The sequence below is a fragment of the Schistocerca piceifrons genome, chromosome 1, assembly GCF_021461385.2.
Source record: "Schistocerca piceifrons isolate TAMUIC-IGC-003096 chromosome 1, iqSchPice1.1, whole genome shotgun sequence".
NCBI classification, from domain to species: domain Eukaryota; kingdom Metazoa; phylum Arthropoda; class Insecta; order Orthoptera; family Acrididae; genus Schistocerca; species Schistocerca piceifrons.
The window spans coordinates 458139596-458154967 of record NC_060138.1 but is presented as its reverse complement, the minus strand read 5'-3'; the positions used below and the strand labels follow the sequence as shown (position 1 = coordinate 458154967).

Sequence of the window (15372 nt, the reverse complement as noted above, 5' to 3'; positions counted from 1 at the left end):
ATCGCGTTCAGTTCATGACCCTTGACCCGCAGTTTTGGGTGGCTTTTCTGAAATCTACCCCTTCTCCTAGACCTCTCTAGTCCTTTTCCTTCATCCCTCTTCCTTCCCCTTCAACCCTTCTTCCTGAAGAAGGAGCCACTGGCTGTGAAAGCTTGCATAATTGTAACCTCCTTTTATGCGTGTTCTGCTGCCACTTGATGAGTGGATTTTTTTATCTACACAGTTACTTCATATTGTCAAAAACTGATTGTTTTTGTAGAGAGAAATATGTATGAAAGAGTGCTTTTTAATACCATGTATCTATCAGATCATGAAGGGATATGGTTAAAATAGCAGACAAGAAAGCCCACAGAGCAAAACATTAGAATTGTTAATGATACTCAATCAATGCTTTCAGATCACAACTATGTATGACAGAATGGTCCAGCTTCCTTTCTCAATTTACAAATATTGATGAAGCTCTTGACAGCTTTGTCAATCATGTTTCTAATGTATTTAATAAGTGCTATCCAAAAGTATTAAAAAGACACAAACAGAATCCAAGCAGAAGTAGGAAGTTTACATCAATGGTTCACACCTGATGGCAAATAATTAACACTGTGCTGTCCTGCAACACCACAGTGGTGTCGTGAGCATAGTATCATGCAGTGGCCGGCGACAGCACTTTAGTATCTTTTACATTCTGTTGGTGTTTTGTTTAGGTAACAATAAGTTACACACGTCAACAAGTTTTTTGTTTTTATAAGTACTTGTGCCCTTTCATCCGGTCAGACGAAAGAGACGATATGATTATTTACGATGAATGCATGGATGTCTTGTCCGACGTCCTGGATGACTTGGCCAATTGGGAAGAAGACACTGGATATCAAAAAGTGTAAGTGAAGCGGAATCATCAGAAGATAGTGACATAGGTCCAAGAAGAATTTGGCAAATGCTATGGTTGTCAACTGATTCGGATGAATCAGACGAAGAAGACAGTACACCATGGTCAGACTTTGATTTACCGAGGATCAATAAGAAATTTGAAGGATCTCTGGGTCAAAACATATTCTCCAAATATACACAGAGTGTCAAGGATATCATAGAATTATATGTTGGGAATGATCTGTTTGAATATATTAGCAATGAAACCAACAAGTACTACAGTCAAAATTGCAAATACCAAATCTGTCGACGTTACAGGAACCGAACTTAGAAAATGGTTTGGGCTTGCTATCCTTATGGACTCCATCTCCAGGCCACAAGTGGTCCATCAGGACCATCCGACTGCCGTGTCATCCCCAGCTGAGGATGCGGATAGGAGGGGCGTGTGGTCAGCACACCGCTCTCCCAGTCTTTATGATGGTTTTCTTTGACTGGAGCCACTACTATTCGGTCGAGTAGCTCCTCAATTGGTATCACAAGGCTGAGTGCACCCTGCTATCCTTATGGGAATTGTAAAAAATGCAAGGATCTATGATTATTGGTCAATGAATCCCTTGATATATACACTGATATTTCACAAAACAATGTCCCGCAACTGATTCCAACAAATATTGTCATTTTTGCATTTTTCTGGCTGCAACAATAAACCGGATAATGCCAACTGGCTTTTCAAAGTGCAATTCATAATTGATTAGTTTTACAAAAAGTTTAAAGAAACTTTTAATCTAAGTCAAAACATCTCAATTAATGAAGGAATAATACCGTGCTATGGACAATTACATTTTAAAGTTTACAATCCACTGAAAATTTCAAAAAATGGCAATCTCAGTTGGATACTGTGTGGTTTGAGTATGGGATACATGTTCTCATTCAAGATATATTCCAGCACTGGACAGCCTTCAGCAAAAACAGTGATGGAACTATTGACACCTTCTTATGGAAAGTGGCATCACCTCCACACAGATAATTATTGTAACAGTGTAGATACCGCAGGGAAGTTACTTGAAAATAAAATTTGAGTTTGTGAAACGATAAGGCAAAATAGCGGATTTCTGGAAAAGTTGAAGTGTGCAAAAGCCAATGTGTTTGAAGCTTGTAATTATGGTGTATCATGCAAGATGAGGGAAAGCAGCGTGACATGACGTGACGGTGCTAGAGGGAGAGACAAAGATATTCTTTATTACTCTGTGGCAGTTAGCACTCAGATAATTATTCTCAGTATAGGAAGTCTTTGTTTTTGTTAAAAAGTAATTCATTAAGAGGTTTCATTCTTGTGAAGTAGAAATCGACGCCATTGCAAGATTTTAAAGTAATTTCACAGATCATTTAAATCCACCAATGTTGAACATTTCTAAGAACTGAAAGCAAATCTGATTGCTATGCAACAGAGCCCAGATGAATATTTCTCCACCACTTTGATTATCGCTTTCGGCTTCAATACAGCACCTGCAGCAGCTGGAACAGATCGCTACAACAACGGAAGTGTGTAGCGTGAAAGCAGTTTCACACATCGCCCTGTATCAAACGAATGGTGTAGGTATTCAACACAACAGAGCACACACAGTCACTCATGAATATAAAGACAAACACAAGGTGGTGTGGGAAACATATAGAGAGAGACACTCACTCAATATAAGTGCTCATCAGAGAGACTTTATACCATCAACAGAGAGGTGAAGTACTCGCACAGGTATGGAGAGCTTCAAAAACTAAAATGATATAAATAATCTCTACAATACATAATACCACTCTGCCTGACACTCAAAGAAAATGTAGAAAAACCAATTACACAATAAAAAAATCTGAAAGGTTATTACACTATAACAAAAATATGAAAGGAGTGGATCAGGCAGACCAATATTTGAATTATTACCCTATATACAGAATAACTATTAAATGGTCTAAAAATGTTTGCATGCACCTCTTTAACTGTGCATTATTTAATGCATTCTGTACATGTCAATATTTCAATACAGAACATGAGTCTCCAATTTCATGATTTTTTGTTGAAAGTGTCTGATTAATGGATAAAAGAGCATGTTGCTGCTTCTGAGCAAACCTTGTAGGTTGGCTCGACATTGCATATGTCTCATCGTCATCCAGTTGACAGACTTTCCAGTCACATAAAGCAACACCAACTAATATTTATTTCTGAGACAAATAAACAAAAACAAAAATGAAGAAACTGCCATGTATATTCCAAAAACAAAAAAAGAACAATAACAGACTTAATGTTCAAGTCCTTTGGAGTTGGGTTACATCTTAGGGACTGTTTTGCTGCATATCATATGAAAGAGAAATACTAAGTACCAAAGACAATGCAAATAAACAAATATATGAAACAAACAAGTTTTGTATTTATTTATGTATATATATCTTCAAAATTTCATGAAAGTAGTGGAACAGGATTGAGAACTTATGAAAACTAATGATGAGATTAGTAAAACTTAACAATTTATAATCTCCCGATATGTCAAGAATGGCCGGCAACAAGCCAATTAATCCGAATTAGCTTTGCTGGCACCAGGCCAATAAATCTGTATGAGACATCCGGATGGCAAAGCGTTAACGGATCAAAAAACAGTGAAGATGATAGACTTCAAGACCTTCAACTAAAGAAGATGTACAGATCAGAAATTATAAAACAGAAACAAATAGCAAATAATTATTATATTTAGTGATCACAAAACAAATGGAAGGCCGCTAGGAGAATTGTCAAATCAGAACTGGGTAATACTGATAGAATTGCTTGTGATGCTATCATTAACACACCTGATGAAATGAATAATTTCTTTATTAATTCCAGTTATGAAGAACATGGAAAAATTCATCTACATTGAAAGCTGTTGAAAATGCTGCCTCAACAACATTCAGTGCCTCTGAAGAAAAATCATCTGTTGTGCCTTACTGATAGACCTGAGCAAGACATTTGACTCTGTGAGTCATCAGATTCCAATAAATCAACGGAGGTGCTATAGCATCTGAGATACAGAACTCACTATGGAACTGTATCTTGATAATAGGAAGCAGAAGGTACATTTTAATGGTACGGGCTATAGATTGTCAGATGTTTCATGAGGTGTGCCTCAAGATTACATACTGGGTCTTTATTGTCTATAATCTATATTGATGATCTACCTAGTATTATGCCACATAAATCTGTTCTGTATACTGATGATACCCCTTCTAATGTAAATGGAAAACATATGGAGGACACCAAGGTATAAATCAAAGTCAACCTAAGAATTTCTAACATCTGGCTTAAAGATAATGAATTTACTGTAAACCAGAATAAAACTGAAAATGTAATTTTCAGTTTATACAACAATTTTATGCTGTTAAACTTCTGTGTTTACAATTGGATTCCAGATTAACCTGGACCTCCACACAGGTTCTATATGCCCTAAATTATTAAGAGTAATATACCTATTACATAAACTTAGAACATATGTGAGTGAAACCATGATGCTCAGCTCCTATCATGCATTTTTGTAGTCACAGAATATGATGACCTCAGCAGTTTGGTTCCATAGTCCTTACCACATTTTTTTCCAAAATTTCTTCCTGTTCCATTCACTCTTGATCAATATTCTAGGATGGATCACATGAACGAATTGTAAACAATCTCCTTTGTAGATTGATTGCACTTCTCCAGTATTCTACCAATAAACTGAAATCTACCATCTACTTGACCCACAACTGAGCTTTCTTTCTTCTTTCGTTTCACCCTCTTTGGGGTACGCTGTATCAATCATTTCTTTGTGCGTTGTTCTTTTCTTAGGGCCCAGTATTTCTTCATTCTTTCTGATCTTCTTCTCCTCTCTTCTTCCGAGATGAAGGATTTGGACTTTTGTGTGGATTTGTCTTGGAACCTTATGTTTTCATCTTTAGTAATTAATTTAGCAGTTCGATCAATAAGTGAATTTTCTGAAATATTTACTTCCACTAGGTCTTTCTCAGTTTCTTTAAACCAGTTGGGCTTCGTTCTTCGGTTACGGAAGAAGTCAAAGATTTGTTTAGTTAATCTGTTGGAATTCATTCTGAGATGATGACCATAAAAATTTATTCTCCTTTTTCGCATAGAATCTGAAAGTTTTTCAATTTTCTTGTAGAGAGTTTCATTTTTGATGTATATAATCTTATTGTCTTGAAATTTTGGCCCAATGATTTTTCTTAAAATTTTTCTTTCCTTTATCTCAAGTTTCTCCATTTGGCCTTTGAAATTCATGTTAAGTGTTTCTGCTGCATACAGCGCTTCTGGCTTAATCACTGTCTTGTAATGTGTAATTTTGGACCCCCATGAAAGGGATTTTTTGTTGTATGTATTTTTTGTTAGTTGGAAGGCCAATTCAAGTTTATTTTTTCTGGATTCCATTGCTTTGCTTTCCCCAGCATTCCAAGTAATCCATTCTCCGAGATATTTGAATTCTTTTACTATTTCAATCTTCTGATCTTGAACTTTGAGGTATTTACATGAGTGCTTGATGTTTGTCAATATCTTAGTTTTTTCAGAGGAGATGTGAAGACCAATTTTAGCTGCTTGTTTCTTTAGTTCAAGGATTTGCTGTCGTGCTTCTTCCATTGTTTCAGCAAACAGGGCCATATCATCTGCAAAAGCAATGCAATTTACTTTAATGTTCTTCTTTTTGCAACCCAGTCTTATACCACTCTTAATATTTGTGTTCCATTCTCTGACTACTTTCTCAAGAGCACAATTGAACAACAACAATGAGAGCCCATCGCCCTGTTGCACTCCTGTTTTTATTTCAAAGGATTCCGATAGTTTGCCCATAAACTTAACTTTCGAAAATGTATTTGTAAGGGTCGCTTTTATAATATTAGTTGTTTTCTTATCCAAACCCATTTCTTCCAGGACTGATAACAGAGATTCTCTATCAATCGAATCATATGCTTTTTTGAAATCAATGAAGGAGATTACGTATGTCTTTGCCCTTGATTTTTGGTAAGCCATGATGTTTTTGACGTTTAGTATTTGTTCCGAACATGATCTACCCTTTCTAAAACCTCCCTGGTATTCCCCAATTTGCGGATCCAATTGCGGCTCTGCCCTGTTCAAAAGGACTTTAGAAAGAATCTTGTACGTTATATCCAGCAGTGATATTCCTCTGTAATTGTTGGGGTCTGTCTTCAAACCTTTCTTGTGGATAGGGTGGATGAGAACTGTTCTCCATTTTGCGGGGATCTGTTCTTCTTTCCAGATTTGATCGAAAACACACTTTAAGGATGTAACTGCATTTTTGTCAGCCTTTTTCCATAGTTCGGCCACTATTTGATTTTCTCCGGACGCCTGAGCTTATATCTGGGCTAGTAACAAATAACTTAAGATGGAGGGGGCACAATCACAAGTGGTAAAGTACCAGTGGTTACGAGTGACAGAACAGCAGTTTTTATAAGTAGGGAGGGCAGAAACAAAAGATGTTCAGAGGCAAGCTGAAAACAACATTCACACTGATAAAATGGGTAGGCAGGAAGCAAATTTTAATTTACACAGTTGATGCAAACAGCCTCTGATTGAAACTACAGATACTCAAAAATTGACAGAAAAATTAGGTTCATTCAACTTTAATTCTGCCAGTGAACAAAATCAGTTATCCTTATTGCACCACAATATCTGAGGACTAAGGGTAAGCTTAATGGATTGATTATTTGTGTTGAAAAATTATAGTTAAGCAAGCCAGTTGATATTCTCTGCCTCTCTGAATATCATGTGCCCACTGGCACAGATATGTTAAATGTTTTAGGATTCGAGTTAGCTTCTTACTTCTGTAGAGAAAATATTGAGAAACAAGGAGTTGCCAAGTTTCTCAAAAACTGCTTTGATTTCAAGACTGCTGATATAAATAAATTTTGCTCAGAGCAGCACTTAGAAGCTCATGCAACAGAAATAGTATTTCATAATAAGTCCTTTATAATAATAAGTATACACAGAGCACCTTCAGGAAATTTTAACCTCTTAATAAAAAATTTGGAAGCTCTGTTATCCCATCTCACAGTAAAAAAACAAAGAAATAGAGGTGATTTCAATGTGGATTTATTGAAAAGCTCCGTCAGTGAACAATCATTGCAATCAGTGACACTATCATTCAATTTAGTTCCTACTGTGAACTTTGCAAGTAGTATATGTTAATGCTCTGAGACTGCTACTGATAATATCTTTGTAGACACAACTAGGAAAAAGAGTCATATCACACAACTGACAGTAAATGGGCTATCTGATCATGGCATGCTGAATGTAGTGTTAACTGTTGAAACCTATCAGGGTAAAAAAAACCTATTAAATCTGAGTACAGAGAGGATAATAAATCAGTTAAAAACTGAGAATTTCAGGAGACTGCTCAACAATATGAACTGAATAGATGTTTACAATACTTCTGACTCAAATGGAAAACTTATAGCATTCATTAACAAAGTTACTTCCACTTTTGAAAACTTCATTCCCCTAAAGGTAACTAAAATCAAACAGAAGTCCAAAATGAACCATGGATTACACAAGGAATAAAGATATCATGTGGGACAAAAAGGAGACTGTATCTACTACCTAGGAACAGCTCTGATGTTAGCATTGCAATGCATTACAAAGAATACTGCAAAATATTGAAGCAAGTAACCTAGAAATTGAAGCAGCTTTATTATGAGAAAAAGATAATTACATAAGGTAACAAAATAAAAACTGTATAGGATATAGTGAAGACAGAGACAGGTGGGGCCATAAAGGAAGAAGAACAGATAGCTCTAAAAATAAATGAAACATTGATAAGAAGTGTTGCAAAGCTCTCAAACAAGTACTTTATATCTGTTAGTGACAGCTTGGGGTTATCAGGTTTGGTGAAGAGTGCAATGGAGTATCTGAGACCAGTCTTTAAAAATAACTTCAGTAAAATAGAAATGACAGTCATGTGTCCCAAAGAAGTAGCATCCATCATAAAATTCTTAAAATCTAAGTATTCTAGTGAGTATGACAACATATCAATGAAGTTAATCAAAGAGTGCTCATGCAAACTGAATTCTATCTTAAGTTATTTATGTAATCAATCTCTTATCAGCAGAAAATTTCCAGATTGGCTAAAATATGCTGAAGTTAAGCCTCTTTACAAGAAGGGGGATAAAGAAATACCGTCAAACCATCAGCCAATTTCAAAAATATTTGAAAAGCTTGTTTTCAAGTGTCTCCTTACGCACCTGACTGCAAATAACATATTTTCCAAGTTACAGCGTGGGTTTCTTAAGGTTTATGATATAGAGAAAGCAATTTACACTTACAGTGAGAATGTACTTAATTCATCTGATGATAAATTAGAAGTGACGGGCATTTTCTGTTACCTGTCAAAAGCCTTTGACTGTGTGAACCACAGTGTTCTCTTAAATAAATTAGAACATTATGGTGTCATTGGTATTGCTGCAAAATGGTTTGAGTCTTACCTAACGTTACTGACAGGAAACAAAGGGTGCCATTGCAAAATACCTGCACAGTAAGCAGTCATTCTTTGTCTGATTGGGAATTAGTTACATCTGGTGTTTCCCAAGGTTCCATCCTGGATCTGTCACTTTTTCTTGTGTACATTAAAGAGCTTTAGTCTGTTATGTTGCCAGATACTAAGTTTGTTTTGTCTGCAGATGATACAAACATTGCAATAAGCATCAAGTCAAGCACAGGTTTAGAAATGGTTTCTAATCAAATTTTCACTGACATTAACAAATGGTTTGAAGCTAATTCACTGTCATTAAACTTTGAGAAGACCCACTATATGCAGTGCAGAACCTATAGGAGATCTCCTTCCAGCATGTGTATAAAATATGAAGACATACAGATTGAAGAGGTTGACACTGTTAAATTTCTGGGATTACAACTCAATAATAAATTCAGTTGGGAAGGGCAAACCACAGAATTGCTGAAGTGCATAAACAAGTCTGTATTTTCAGTGAGAATGACGTCACCTGTAGGAGATACAAATATAAAAAAAACTTCCGTACTTTGCTTACATTCATTATGTTATGGCATATGGGTTCATATTATGGGATAATTCATCAAACCAACCAAAAGTTTTTAGCATGCAAAAGTGTATAATATGATCCATTTGTGGTGCAAATTCAAGAAAATCATGTAGAAATCTGTTCAAAGAACTTTGTATTCCAAGCACTGCTTCTCAGTGCATTTATTCCTTAATGAAATTTGTTGCAAGTAATATATCTTTATTTCCAACCAATAGGCCAGTACTAGGAACAAAACAATCTACATAAAGACCTAAAATCACTTACCTAGATACAAAAAGGGGTCCAACATTTAGGAACACACATTTTCAGGAAATTGTCAGCAACCATTAAAAACTTGGTTTCAGATAAAGCACAGTTTAAACAGAGTTTGAAAGACTTTTTGACAAGCAACTCCTTTTACTCTACAGACGAATATCTTGATGAGGACTGTTAGGCCAGATTAAGTAAAAATGTCTGTTGGATTTCAGTTTTGACAGCACTTGTTCACAACAGTCAAGATTTGGTATATTGTGTATGATAAACTTATTAAAACAGCATAACAATGTTTCATTCTGAAAATATTAGCAGTTGCAGTATACTGTAACGTATTCACCTATTTTGACACCCTGCTGACAAATGATCAGGGTAGTAAGTATTATATTCAAATGTTTTATGTTTTTTATGTTATACTTTCTGACATGTTTCACACCCATGAGAATCATCTCATTTATGAGAATCATCTCATTTCGGGGTCTATGGAACAAAAACTGAATCTAATCTAAACAGGATACTGTGTCACACCCACCACTAACAAAACTATAATTTTCCCAATCAGTTGTTAGATGATAAAGTCTCCACCATTGATTGCAGTGTGATTGGGGAACTTACATACAAGTAAACTGAGGTTTTTTCTAAGGATTTCAGTTACATCAGGTGATGAGTCTGGTGGGCCATAGAAGGATCCAATCATCATTTTATGCCCACCCCTGATACTGCATACCTTGCTTACATTCATTCTGTTATGTCATATGGGATCGATCATATTCTGGGATAACTCATCAAACCAAGCAAAAGTTTTTAGTAGACAAAAGCATATAACAAGAATCATTTGTGGTGTAAATTTGAGAACATCATGTAGAAACCTCTTCAAGGAACTTTGTATTCTAACCACTGCTTCTCAGTACACATTCCTTTATGAAATTTGTTGCAAGTAATATATCTCTGCTGCAAGTAATATATCTCTATTTCCATCCAATAGCTCAATACATAGTATCAATTCTAGGATCTCACATGCAGCAGCAATTTATATCTCTGCAGATTTGAGATTCTTGTCTACTGCAACAGATACACCACCACCATTTCCCATTCTCCTATCCTTTTGATATACACTTATCTTCCCCAAAACCTCACTGCTATCAGTTTCAGGTTTCAACCAGCTTTGGCAGTTTATCACTAGGATTTTAATAATCTCACTTGTGGGAAGCATTTCTTTTAATCTTACAATGATAATTCTGGGCTACCTACAGCTATCACTCTACGGATTGGATGGAGAGTTGCATAATCTAAAAAACCACTGTGTGCACCCCATGCACAGTCAGCTACCTGGTTAGCAGCCTCTGATGTATAGTACAAATCTGGCCCATTTAGGGGGACCCTACAATTCTCAACCCTATGGTGCAAGTCCAAGAAATCACAGTCTATCTTGTCACAATATCTTCAAAGTCTCTGGTTCAGTCTTCCTCTTGACTCAGAACCAAAGGGTCAATATCAGTTCTGTGGGACAATGCTACAATTTGTGAGCTTCATTGAAACCCCATGCGCAAGGCTGGTCTTCTCAACCTTCTCCGCCAGTCACTGAAATGACCCAAGTATGACTTCAGAGTCCAGACGAGAGGCATCAATTGTTCCAACCTGTACCAGAATCTGCACCTGGTTTCACCCTGTTCCCTCAATGGCTGCTGGAATAGTCTCTTCAACATGCTGAATGAGGCCGACAGGCATAAATCCTGAGTGCACCTGGTTTTCTTTCCTGTCCCTTTTGCCATTTCCCTAAGGAGTACCATCGTTTGCTGTACGTTTGAACTGCTAACAATTAATTGATCCCCACCCTTTTGTATTTGCCTTCTCTTGAGACAGAACAAAACAAGTTTCCCCAAAACAGGGGAAGTGAGTTCCATTGGTGCAGTTTTAGTTAGAGAGCACCTAAAACTTGTTGGTTAGATGTATCAGTACAACACCATGAGCCCTCCCTGGTCCCTATCCACCCTGTACAAGATGCCTAGATCTAACATTGATGTGTTACTCACAATCAAATGGACGAGTAATGACAGATCCTGTACTTTCTGCAGAGACAGTATCCACAGTAGAGGATAGTAGTTGAGGTACCTCTGGTACTGATATAACAGGTACCAAGCAAGATGATGCAGTGGTTAGAAAACTGGACTTGCATTTGGGAGGACGATGGTTCAAACCCGCATCCGGCCATCCAGATTTAGTTTATCCATGATTTCCCTAAATTGCTGCAGGCAAATGCCAGGATGGTTCCTTTGAAAGGGCACAGCAGATTTCCTTCCAAAATCCTGACACAATGTGAGTTTGTGCTCTGTCTCTAATGACCTCAATGTCGATCGGACATTCCCTTCCTGTCCTTCCTTCCTTCCTTGAAATCATAAGTACACAACACCCGAGAGCTACAATTCTAAGTGGTATTTACACCTGCAGTAATATCTAACATTTTATGAGTGCTAAATTCCATGTATCTTCATAAAACTGAAAATCTATAACACCATCTTAAGCTTATAGAAACATTTTGTACCCACTGCAGTTTCAATGTCCATCAATTATCTAGTGACTAATGTGGTTTTCTATGGAATGTTCACGTCATGAAGGCAATAAAAGGCAATGTGGTGGGGAGATATTGTAATTTTGTGCTGATTGAAATATTCCACAGGTATATAAACAAGAAATTGTCACTGGTGAATGGTCTATAAATGATGATAAAGTAATCATAAATGTATGCAAAAATATAAATGACTGGAAACTCAAGAACAAACGTAAACTGAATGAGACAGAAAGTAATTTAAATTTGATACTGTACTTTTAGTAACTGTTCCAATGAAGAACCAGTTATCAGACCCCAAGAAAGTCCCCTTCCTGGCATAAGGCGAACAGATGTCAAAGGAGCTTCTAGTATTGGAAATGTAAGGAAAGCCACCAAGTTTCCACTGTATGATGTAACTAGGACAAGGACAACAAGCCACCATGTTCCTACTAATAAGCGACTGCTGTCTGCTTTTGGCATGTTTGCTCCACCTGTGGGATACAAATAAACAAATGAAACAGGGGTAATTACAGTTAAAGCATTGGCATTTTAATAAAGTAAGTAAGCTTTTTAACTACAGTAAGGTAGGTTAAAACGTCATTCTCATGTAATGTATAGATTGTAATCTGACATTATCAAAAATTTTATATTCACATTTGTCCTGCTAAAACCTCTGAGATCACAATCTGAATGGAATAATATTCTCTGACTAACTACAGCTTATGTCTACAAAGAAAATGATCCTCAAAACTAATTTACAATGAGATAATGGTAGATGTATTTACTTTATTGTAGTTCCATTATATCTTACAGGATTCAGATTCATTTACAAATGAAGTACTTATAAACTTACCCTTCATGACATAATAATTACAAATGATGAGTCCATACCGTGATGCTATTTCAGTTCTTTTGGAGATATATTCTTGGAATTATGTCTATAAATACATATTAGCTCATACAATAATTGCTAAGTCATAATGCAGTATAAAGTTTAATTAGTCACATCTTATGATAACAGATTTTCCAGTGAAACTATATGCACCACAGGAATCAGCACATTGAAAATAATATATTAAATAATAGATTTAAATTATTCTATTTTATTGCAAGTTCCATTTATCATTGTAGCAATGCAGTTGCAAGGATATGGAATGAGTCAGTATTTTTACAATGTTAAAATTACAGCAGAACACAATACGCTTAATTCATGACAAGATTTATAGTAACAACATATAACACTAGAAGAAATAAAACATATTCCATACATCAAGATTAATACTATACGTACACATTCAAATTAACAATATCAAAGTATTTGAGTAACTATATTACACTACAGTGACAAATAGTTTACATTTTTGCTTACATTGAATGGCTAACTCAGTTGTATAATAAAAACTTCCTCCTATGCACTAAAAAATTCACTGATTGAATAGAATGACTTTTGTATTAGTATTCCTTCAATTTGCTCTTGAACTTCAGTGTTTCAGGAACAAGACTTTTCATGACACTGGGTAGAGCATTGTAATTCGTGATGCCTGTATAATTTACTCTTTTCTGTGTAAGGGTATAGTCTGATTGGCTTCTATGAAAGTCCTCTTTTGACCTTGTGTTGTGACCATGATATTCACTATTGGTCTTGAAGAGAGAGTGGTCTTCATTAATGAAACATACAAGGAAGTATATGTTCTGAGATATCATTGTAAATACCTTTTCCTAAACATATTTCTGGATGAGTGCCTTGGTTGCACACCATTCATGACATGTATAGCTCTCTTCTGAGCAATAAAAACTTTCTTGTCAACGACTAATGGCCCCAACAGATGATTCTGTAAGACAGAAGTGCTTGGAAATATCCTAAATAAGCAGCTCTTACAGCATCCTTATGTGTGGTTGATGCAATTATGTGTAAGGCAAATGTTGCAGAGTGTAGCCTTTTTCCTAGATCTAGAATATGGTTGGACCAATTTAGTTCGCAGTCAATGTACACACCCAGGAACTCTGCTGAGTTGACTTGCTTTATTTGTTGTCCATGGGGAAATGTTTAGTTAAACTTTTGAAATATCTGAGCCTCTACCACAAGCATGTTACTTAAAAAAAGTTATTAGCAGATATGCACTACTAAGAGCGGATGGCATATTCTAGTGTGCACTTTTTCTCTTTCATCTATGCATAACCTTGGAGACAGGGGTGTCCTCCGGAGGTATGTGTACCCCAGCAGATGAAGAATAAATGGATGGATAGCTTAGTCAAATAAAGCACTAAAGAGTGGTTTCAGTTGGAATAACAAGTACATGTTTCAACCATCAGTAAAATTACAGACTGGATTCACTTGAAAAGAAGAATGAATAAGTCACTCAGTATGGAAAAGTATGATGGACTGCATTGATTGTTTTCATTTGGTTCCTCCAACAGACTTGTTTCACTCTGAAGAAATGAATGAATAATAATCTAACCAATAAATTAAACTACAAGCTACTGAATTAATTGTTTTCATTTGCTTGCTCCCATACTATGATTTTACTCAAAAGTTTGAATGAATAATTCAACCAATACATACAAGTACAATTGACTGAATTCATTGTTTTCCAATAACTGATTTAATTGATTGCTTTCATTCTGCTGTACCCATTGCTGCCTGCACCATTCATCAGTCCTCTGCACATTCTCCTGCAATTCACCAAAGTCATTAGGCATCACTTCCATCTTGTAGACAACCAAATCATTTGCAAACAGCTTCATGGGGCTTCAAGTGTTATCCACTAGATCATTTATATACCAGTATTTTGCAGACAGTAATGATATCATCAGAGTTCCTTAGGGTACTCCTGAATTTACCTCTACATTTGTTCATTTTGTTCCATTAAGAGCAACATGTTGAGTTCTGTCTGCACAGAAGTCTTGGATCCCGTCACAAATCTGGCCTAACACTCAAAAAACTTCAATTTTTTTTCACTGAACGATGGTGTGGAACTGTATAAAATGCAATTAGAAGGAAGGTCAGTGTTGACCGTAATTTTGATGATTTATTGACAGCGAAATCGATTTTTGATGTCATGTTATTTGTATATTTTTCTTTTTTTCCAGTTCTGTAATCTGACACCTTATAATTTACCTGTTGATTTTTATTCTTGCATGTTCCTTTTTTAAGTTGTTTTGAAAATAACATGTCAGTGTATGTTGGCAAGATGTGCATTTCCCCCTTCCTTTTTGCTATGCATTTTTAATGTACAATTTTAAATTTGAAATATTCAGTTATTGATTTTCAAGTGCACATTTGGTATTTTGCAGTAATCTGTTTGCCAAATAAAGTAATGTTAAGTCTTTACATGACACATGTCACATAGAGGGTGTTCCAAGCCCTGTCACACCGAGGTCTGCTGTATAGGTGCATGTAAACAGTGGCTTCAGTTATTGTGATCGTTTCATAGCTTCTCTTACTGCTAATAACTAGACACCAGTCCCTACAAGCTTTAATTTTATATGCAAAAGGTATGTTCTTACCAATAGTTGGTTTATACTCAGCTGTATTTGTGATCTTTTGTTTCTTATTCACTGAACACTATGCGAAATGTGTAACTTCCAGCACTGAAGATGATAATTATGTGATCAAAAATCGATTTTTCTGTTAA

General features: G+C 35.9%; 1 protein-coding gene across 1 annotated transcript in view; it reads right to left on the bottom strand.

Moving 5' to 3' along the window:
- Nucleotides 1-15372, bottom strand: part of LOC124735543 (ionotropic receptor 93a) — a 295666-nt gene that overhangs the window by 44510 nt on the left and 235784 nt on the right. Inside the window, exon 13 of the mRNA XM_047248570.1 lies at nucleotides 12014-12228. Within this exon, the coding sequence (XP_047104526.1) occupies nucleotides 12014-12228 (215 nt within the window). The remainder of the gene's footprint in view (nucleotides 1-12013; nucleotides 12229-15372) is intronic.